Source organism: Oncorhynchus keta, chromosome 18 (assembly GCF_023373465.1).
Source record: "Oncorhynchus keta strain PuntledgeMale-10-30-2019 chromosome 18, Oket_V2, whole genome shotgun sequence".
NCBI lineage: Eukaryota > Metazoa > Chordata > Actinopteri > Salmoniformes > Salmonidae > Oncorhynchus > Oncorhynchus keta.
The window spans coordinates 52,934,399-52,943,308 of NC_068438.1; the positions used below are offsets into that span (position 1 = coordinate 52,934,399).

Genomic DNA, 8,910 nt, shown 5'->3' on the forward strand with positions numbered 1-8,910 from the left:
ACAGGCCTCTACAATGGATTAGTCCACTCCAGACAGGCCTCTACAATGGATTAGTCCACTCAGACAGGCCTCTACAATGGATTAGTCCACTCAGACAGGCCTCTACAATGGATTAGTCCACTCTGACAGGCCTCTACAATGGATTAGTCCACTCAGACAGGTCTCTACAATGGATTAGTCCACTCAGACAGGTCTCTACAATGGATTAGTCCACTCAGACCGGTCTCTACAATGGATTAGTCCACTCAGACCGGTCTCTACAATGGATTAGTCCACTCAGACCGGTCTCTACAATGGATTAGTCCACTCAGACCGGTCTCTACAATGGATTAGTCCACTGAGACAGGCCTCTACAATGGATTAGTCCACTGAGACAGGCCTCCACAATGGATTAGTCCACTGAGACAGGTCTCTACAATGGATTAGTCCACTCAGACAGGCCTCTACAATGGATTAGTCCACTCTGACAGGCCTCTACAATGGATTAGTCCACTGAGACAGGCCTCTACAATGGATTAGTCCACTGAGACAGGTCTCTACAATGGATTAGTCCACTGAGACAGGTCTCTACAATGGATTAGTCCACTGAGACAGGTCTCTACAATGGATTAGTCCACTGAGACAGGCCTCTACAATGGATTAGTCCACTCAGACAGGCCTCTACAATGGATTAGTCCACTCAGACAGGCCTCTACAATGGATTAGTCCACTCAGACAGGCCTCTACAATGGATTAGTCCACTGAGACAGGTCTCCGGAATAGTCCACTGAGACAGGCCTCTACAATGGATTAGTCCACTGAGACAGGCCTCCACAATGGATTAGTCCACTGAGACAGGCCTCCACAATGGATTAGTCCACTGAGACAGGTCTCCGGAATAGTCCACTGAGACAGGCCTCTACAATGGATTAGTCCACTGAGACAGGCCTCCACAATGGATTAGTCCACTGAGACAGGCCTCCACAATGGATTAGTCCACTCAGACAGGCCTCTACAATGGATTAGTCCACTCTGACAGGCCTCTACAATGGATTAGTCCACTCAGACAGGTCTCTACAATGGATTAGTCCACTCAGACCGGTCTCTACAATGGATTAGTCCACTCAGACCGGTCTCTACAATGGATTAGTCCACTGAGACAGGCCTCTACAATGGATTAGTCCACTGAGACAGGCCTCCACAATGGATTAGTCCACTGAGACAGGTCTCTACAATGGATTAGTCCACTGAGACAGGCCTCTACAATGGATTAGTCCACTGAGACAGGCCTCCACAATGGATTAGTCCACTGAGACAGGTCTCTACAATGGATTAGTCCACTGAGACAGGCCTCTACAATGGATTAGTCCACTGAGACAGGTCTCTACAATGGATTAGTCCACTGAGACAGGTCTCTACAATGGATTAGTCCACTGAGACAGGTCTCTACAATGGATTAGTCCACTGAGACAGGCCTCTACAATGGATTAGTCCACTGAGACAGGCCTCTACAATGGATTAGTCCACTGAGACAGGTCTCTACAATGGATTAGTCCACTGAGACAGGCCTCTACAATGTATTAGTCCACTGAGACAGGTCTCCGGAATAGTCCACTGAGACAGGCCTCTACAATGGATTAGTCCACTGAGACAGGCCTCCACAATGGATTAGTCCACTGAGACAGGTCTCCGGAATAGTCCACTGAGACAGGCCTCTACAATGGATTAGTTCACTGAGACAGGTCTCTACAATGGATTAGTCCACTGAGACAGGTCTCTACAATGGATTAGTCCACTGAGACAGGTCTCTACAATGGATTAGTCCACTGAGACAGGCCTCTACAATGGATTAGTCCACTGAGACAGGCCTCCACAATGGATTAGTCCACTGAGACAGGCCTCCACAATGGATTAGTCCACTGAGACAGGCCTCTACAATGGATTAGTCCACTGAGACAGGTCTCTACAATGGATTAGTCCACTGAGACAGGCCTCTACAATGGATTAGTCCACTGAGACAGGTCTCCGGAATAGTCCACTGAGACAGGCCTCTACAATGGATTAGTCCACTGAGACAGGCCTCCACAATGGATTAGTCCACTGAGACAGGTCTCCGGAATAGTCCACTGAGACAGGCCTCTACAATGGATTAGTTCACTGAGACAGGCCTCTACAATGGATTAGTCCACTGAGACAGGCCTCCACAATGGATTAGTCCACTGAGACAGGCCTCCACAATGGATTAGTCCACTGAGACAGGCCTCCACAATGGATTAGTCCACTGAGACAGGTCTCCGGAATAGTCCACTGAGACAGGCCTCCACAATGGATTAGTCCACTGAGACAGGCCTCCACAATGGATTAGTCCACTGAGACAGGCCTCCACAATGGATTAGTCCACTGAGACAGGCCTCCACAATGGATTAGTCCACTGAGACAGGCCTCCACAATGGATTAGTCCACTGAGACAGGCCTCCACAATGGATTAGTCCACTGAGACAGGTCTCCGGAATAGTCCACTGAGACAGGCCTCTACAATGGATTAGTCCACTGAGACAGGCCTCCACAATGGATTAGTCCACTGAGACGGGCCTCCGGAATAGTCCACTGAGACAGGCCTCTACAATGGATTAGTCCACTGAGACGGGCCTCCGGAATAGTCCACTGAGACAGGCCTCTACAATGGATTAGTCCACTGAGACAGGCCTCCACAATGGATTAGTCCACTGAGACAGGCCTCCACAATGGATTAGTCCACTGAGACAGGCCTCCACAATGGATTAGTCCACTGAGACAGGCCTCCACAATGGATTAGTCCACTGAGACAGGCCTCTACAATGGATTAGTCCACTGAGACAGGCCTCTACAATGGATTAGTCCACTCAGACAGGCCTCCACAATGGATTAGTCCACTGAGACAGGCCTCCACAATGGATTAGTCCACTGAGACAGGCCTCCACAATGGATTAGTCCACTGAGACAGGCCTCCACAATGGATTAGTCCACTGAGACAGGCCTCCACAATGGATTAGTCCACTCAGACAGGCCTCTACAATGGATTAGTCCACTGAGACAGGCCTCTACAATGGATTAGTCCACTGAGACAGGCCTCTACAATGGATTAGTCCACTGAGACAGGCCTCCACAATGGATTAGTCCACTGAGACAGGCCTCCACAATGGATTAGTCCACTGAGACAGGCCTCCACAATGGATTAGTCCACTGAGACAGGCCTCCACAATGGATTAGTCCACTGAGACAGGTCTCTACAATGGATTAGTCCACTGAGACAGGCCTCCACAATGGATTAGTCCACTCAGACAGGTGTCTTGTGTACCATAACATTTAAAAAATATATTTTTGCCAATGCTCAATTAAAAAGGTCTGTCGACGAACAGCCCATCGACCAGACAACTAAATGGGGTCAGCCCTAAAATAAAGCTTGTGAAAAGTAAACAATGACTTATTGGCCATGGTTCAACATTACAATCCCATCCTATTGCATAACTACAGTTGACCTATTGTCCTCAGTTCAACATTACAGCCACAATGTCCCTCAAAGGATCGCCCCATCCTATTGCATAACTACAGTCGACCAGCCCACCTCAGGTAGGCTTATCGTAGCCTATAAAGCCCCAATACTCCCCCCTCAGCTCCTTGCACTGCATTCAGGCTTCCATCCCCACCACCTGATCACCAACAGCCCAGGAAAAAGCCATCTTTACCAGAACCATCCATCCACCTGGAACCTCTGCCATGCAGTCTGCCGAGACCAACACCAAGCTGAACCGGGGTTGCCTGCTCCTGGCTCTGAGGCGCTACAGCGCTGCAGTTCACAACATGGAACAGACCGTCCTCCTCCCCAGCCTCCTCCGAGATGTGGAGTCGGACTCCGACACTGACGACGACTGTTTCCAGGACTGTCACTCTGCAGACGGAAGCTCCCGTAAAGACCTGTATGACCACTACCTGATGCTGAAGGCCGTCAGGAACACAGTGGAGAGTGGTCTGGTCACGCTGGACGACCGCAAGGCCAAGAACCAGACCTACCTGGCCCAGAATAAGACCCCGGAGGAGCCCATGCTGGAGGCTGACCCAGAAGCCTTGTTCCACTTCCACCTCAGGGGGCTTTTCTCGGTCATGGGAAACCTCACCAAGAAGTCCCAGGGCGTCACAACCAAGTACATGGACATGATCAGAATAATGAATTAGAATAAGAAGACTTCAGGTTAACCCCATCGACAAAACAAGCAATACATTTTTGGGGCTTGAACATAACATTTACCTCTGTCAAGCTGTTTACATATACTGTCAATAACACCAAGTCATGTGTAAAATTGAATAAAAAGGTGCTTTTTGTCAAAACTGACTTCTGCACGTCTGTTGTTTTTTGTTTTTAAAATGTCCAAGACACTTTTAGTGATTGGAGTAAAAATAACACAGAGCAGCTACAGTGGTCCTTCTGTAGCACAGTTGGTAGAGCATGGCGCTTGTAACGCCAGGGTAGTGGGTTCGATTCCCGGGACCACCCATACGTAGAATGTATGCACACATGACTGTAAGTCGCTTTGGATAAAAGCGTCTGCTAAATGGCATATATTATTATTATATATTACGGGATATGTTTGTTAGCTGATCTACTTCCCCATTATGCATTCATCAAGACTAACATAGCAGCATAATGATTCTGACATTTAATTGTGTGTGAATTGTAAACAGCTCAGAATCGTGTCATCATGATCTTCAGTTAAAGATGCAATTAGTTTAAATCAGCTACATGTTTACTAGGGATGGGGAGGGGGGGGTGGGTGACATACCAATCAGAGGACTGGAATTGCCCAGGCCTGCAACCTGTCACAAGCTTTCAGCTCGACTTGGTGATCAAAGCCTGGGCGTCCAAGGTAACTGTCACATTGAATAAGTACACAATGCTATTCTCGATCCATGAACAGCAGGCGATAATTATGACCTATTATCTGAAACATCATGACCACACTTTATTGGAGAGGAATAATATTCTGTGTAAACAAGAACACATTATTTGAGTAGGATTTTGTTTTATTATATACAAAGACTCTTTAGGGTTTTACATAATATAATGGGTGATTGCGATAACACCAACCAGGGACTACAGAGACAGATGGTAAAGTGTTCCCTCTTCTCCTTCAGCCAGCCTCCTACACTCAGCGAATTGGGTGAAAAGGCTCCACAATCTCAGCAAATGTCTTCTTCTCTGTGGAGATTAACACACACACACCACAAAAAAAACACTTGATTAAATATTGAATAAAAATGACTGACATATGTACATATCAGTTAGTTGCCAGAGTTTTGTGAAACAAGCTGGGTTGATTGATTGCTCTGTGTATGTCAATGCCATATAAAATGTAAGAAATCAATAACATCAAAATGTGCCAATGACGTAACATTTGGTGCAGGATGGTATTTCTTTGGGGTCGCAGCCAGAGCTAGAGCCTGGTTCGTGACTAGAAGAAACAAGCCTGTGTCATTTTCCTGATAGTCCATGAGAACATTATGAAGCTATGCGGGTGTTGTTGCTAGAATCTAGCCTAGTGATTGACTTGTCTTGAACACAGAGGCATTCGTGTCCACATAGAAAGACATCAGTCCAATCCATTTACCTTTGTCTGAAAAGTTCTCTGGGTGGAGTCGTACGTATTCGTTCATGTCTCGGTCCAATCTAGCGTATGTGTAGTTCTCGTGTTTGGTGACATGGTAACCAATGAACCAACCAATGGATGCCAGCAAGGCTTGCCGGTGAACACCTGAAAGACAATGACAAATACAGGTGGGTTGATCAATACATTATATATATATATATATATATATATGCCATTTAGCAGACGCTTTTATCCAAAGCGACTTGCATACATTCTACGTATGGGTGGTCCCGGGAATCGAACCCACTACCCTGGCGTTACAAGCGCCATGCTCTACCAACTGAGCTACAGAAGGACCATTGATCGAGACAGGTGGGTCCACCTGTTGCATATCACGATGACACTCACCGGTCTCGATCAATGAGAGAATATTTTAAATAGACAAGAAGGCAGCGTACACATTGTTGGATTAGTTGACGGAGCAAAAACAACAACAACAACATTTTAATAACAAGAGGTTGTTCTAAATTCAAACTGGACCTCCTGTAACTGTACACAGTCATTTTATGAGACTGCAGTTCCCACAAATTGAGAACGTAGATAGTATTGCCAATACCTGGTTAGTTGAAAAAAAAAAATCCCTGATGTTTTAACATTTTTAATTGGCAGACCTGTATGATAGATATTATTATTATATATTATTATTATGATAGATATCAATTTCTGTAGCTAGTGTTAGCCTAGATCAGCCTGGTAAAGTGTAATTTCTATATGATTAAAATACCTATAGAGCCCATTTTAAAATGTGTAGATGGTTGACGCGATAAGACGTCCTGACATGACGTGGGTATAACGTGGGTGTCCTCCGGGGGTGTCCTCGGATGGGGCCACAGTGTCTCCTGACCCCTCCTGTCTCAGCCTCCAGTATTTATGCTGCAGTAGTTTATGTGTCGGGGCTAGGGTCAGTTTGTTATATCTGGAGTACTTCTCCTGTCCTATTCGGTGTCCTGTGTGAATCTAAGTGTGCGTTCTCTAATTCTCTCCTTCTCTCTTTCTTTCTCTCTCTCGGAGGACCTGAGCCCTAGGACCATGTCCCAGGACTACCTGACATGAGGACTCCTTGCTGTCCCCAGTCCACCTGGCCATGCTCCTGCTCCAGTTTCAACTGACCTGAGCCCTAGGACCGTGCCCCAGGACTACCTGACATGAAGGCTCCTTGCTGTCCCCAGTCCACCTGACTGTGCTGCTGCTCCAGTTTCAACTGTTCTGCCTTATTATTATTCGACCATGCTGGTCATTTATGAACATTTGAACATCTTGGTCATGTTCTGTTATAATCTCTACCCGGCACAGCCAGAAGAGGACTGGCCACCCCACATAGCCCGGTTCCTCTCTAGGTTTCTTCCTAGGTTTTGGCCTTTCTAGGGAGTTTTTTCCTAGCCACCGTGCTTTTACACCTGCATTGTTTGCTGTTTGGGGTTTTAGGCTGGGTTTCTGTACAGCACTTTGAGATATCAGCTGATGTACGAAGGGCTATATAAATAAATTTGATTTGATTTGATTTGATTTGGAACGTTCCAACAGCTTGGTAACGGTTGTCAACCAAACAACACAAACAAAAATAACATGATCAATTCGCCAGGATAACTAGCTGCAGAACAGTGTCGCAACTCACCATGTAGCTTTCTCTTAAAATGTTTTTTTTTTTTTTTTTTGTCGATAGGCTACCAGAATGGAGGACATTTTTCGGGAATAAACACGGGGAGTGAAACATTTGTACAATAGACCACTCCCTCCCTACCCGGTATCTTATTCTGCCACTATACAACTTTCTATGTGTTGTTTGTTGGTAACCTTATTATTTACGTGAAGTTTTTGAGAAACAGATTCACGTTGGAACCTTTAATTAACAAATTATACCAAACCACATGACTGATATAATAATATAATAATATATGCTGTCAGTCAACTGAAAATGGACACATTTCATAGAGCAATCGATCCCAGTTATTATTGCAGACTAGAAAATATATGTTCCATACTGCAGTGTATTATAATGTAACGTTACCTTCTTGAACATTAATTTACAGAAGACAGTGATTTTTTTGTTGTTGTTGTTAAGAATAGAAGTTGGCAAGCAGTGTTCTGGTGTTTGTAGCCAGCTAGCTAACTAGCTTAGCGTTAAATCGTTACATTTGTTTGATAATTAAAACAACTAGCTATTATATAGCCTATGATATTAAAATGGTTTGACTTGGCTCTGGGTTGAGATCCAACTAGCTAGCTAACAGCTAGTTACGGTGATCTTGTTGAGCGGCTATAGTGCTTAAAGTGTGCTAGCCGACTCATGCTAAAGTGTGCTAGCCGACTCATGCTAAAGTGTGCTAGCCGACTCATGCTAAAGTGTGCTAGCCGACTCATGCTAAAGTGTGCTAGCCGACTCATGCTAAAGTGTGCTAGCCGACTCATGCTAAAGTGTGCTAGCCGACTCATGCTAAAGTGTGCTAGCCGACTACCTGATTTCATGGGCGGCCTGCGGTTGAGGGCATTCTGTAGCATCGCAGAGCACCAGCCGATAACACCGAGCCAGACCGAGTTTCGGTTGATTATTCCTGGAGGTGGAAGGGCCTTCGCCTCATCTGGGAGCCCCATGTCGGGAAAAGACACTGATCCAAACAATTATTATAAATTTACTTTTGTTGACTAGCCTGCTGGCGCTTCACCTCACAGAGGAAACCAAGGGCATATTATTTAGCTGTTCAGTGTAACCGTGAAACCACTCCGTCAAGGAACCAAAATACTTGGTTCCGCCACAAAAATCTGATTCTTCTCTTTTTCAGTTCACAAAATTCCTTGTATTCCTTGTATACCATATTTGCATGGTTTATTTTCATCAAATTAAAACACTTTTTATTAATTCAATAATTTTGCCACAACTCTCTAAAGTTGACTACATTTCAATTGGCCCTGACACTGTATATAGCTTCCTGTCCTATTTCTTATAGGACTGCACTGTTGGGTAGCTCTTGCAAGTTAAACATTTGTACTTGTGCATGTGACAAATAAAACTGGATCTAGTTGATGGTTGGGAATATTTTGCAATAAAAAGCATGTTTTTGGAGCACTGAGGTAAATACAGTGCATTCAGAAAGTATTCAGACCCCTTCCCCATTTCCACATTTTGTTTACGTTACTGCCGTGTTCTAAAATTGATTCAATAAAAAACTGAAATATCTTATTTACATAAGTATTCAGATCCTTTGCTATGAGACTCGAAATTGAGCTCAGGTGCATCCTATTCCCATTGATC

The 8,910-nt window shown here is 45.1% G+C and overlaps 2 protein-coding genes across 2 annotated transcripts; one reads left to right on the plus strand and one right to left on the minus strand.

Moving 5' to 3' along the window:
• Nucleotides 1-3,604: 3,604 nt before the first annotated feature.
• On the plus strand, nt 3,605-4,348 carry thrsp (thyroid hormone responsive). The gene has a single exon (XM_035767094.1). It carries the CDS (start codon nt 3,736-3,738, stop codon nt 4,189-4,191), a length of 456 nt encoding a protein of 151 aa, XP_035622987.1. The 5' UTR covers nt 3,605-3,735; the 3' UTR covers nt 4,192-4,348.
• Nucleotides 4,349-5,016: 668 nt separating this feature from the next.
• ndufc2 (NADH:ubiquinone oxidoreductase subunit C2) lies at nt 5,017-8,389 on the minus strand. The gene is made up of 3 exons (XM_035767095.1): nt 8,117-8,389; nt 5,622-5,765; nt 5,017-5,212 (listed from the first exon to the last, which is right to left on the minus strand). The coding sequence occupies exons 1-3, from the start codon at nt 8,250-8,252 to the stop codon at nt 5,163-5,165; spliced, it is 330 nt and encodes a 109-aa protein (XP_035622988.1). The 5' UTR covers nt 8,253-8,389; the 3' UTR covers nt 5,017-5,162.
• Nucleotides 8,390-8,910: the final 521 nt, after the last annotated feature.

What these genes read in the sequence shown, in the direction of transcription:
- thrsp (XM_035767094.1), top strand. Translation starts at nt 3,736, where the DNA reads ATGCAGTCTGCCGAGACCAACACCAAGCTGAACCGGGGTTGCCTGCTC.
- ndufc2 (XM_035767095.1), bottom strand. Translation starts at nt 8,252, where the DNA reads ATGGGGCTCCCAGATGAGGCGAAGGCCCTTCCACCTCCAGGAATAATC. An exon ending in CAGGCCGCCCATGAAATCAG is followed by an intron (nt 5,766 to 8,116) that starts GTAGTCGGCTAG and finishes ATTGTCTTTCAG; the next exon opens with GTGTTCACCGGCAAGCCTTG. An exon ending in AGAGAACTTTTCAGACAAAG is followed by an intron (nt 5,213 to 5,621) that starts GTAAATGGATTG and finishes TAATCTCCACAG; the next exon opens with AGAAGAAGACATTTGCTGAG.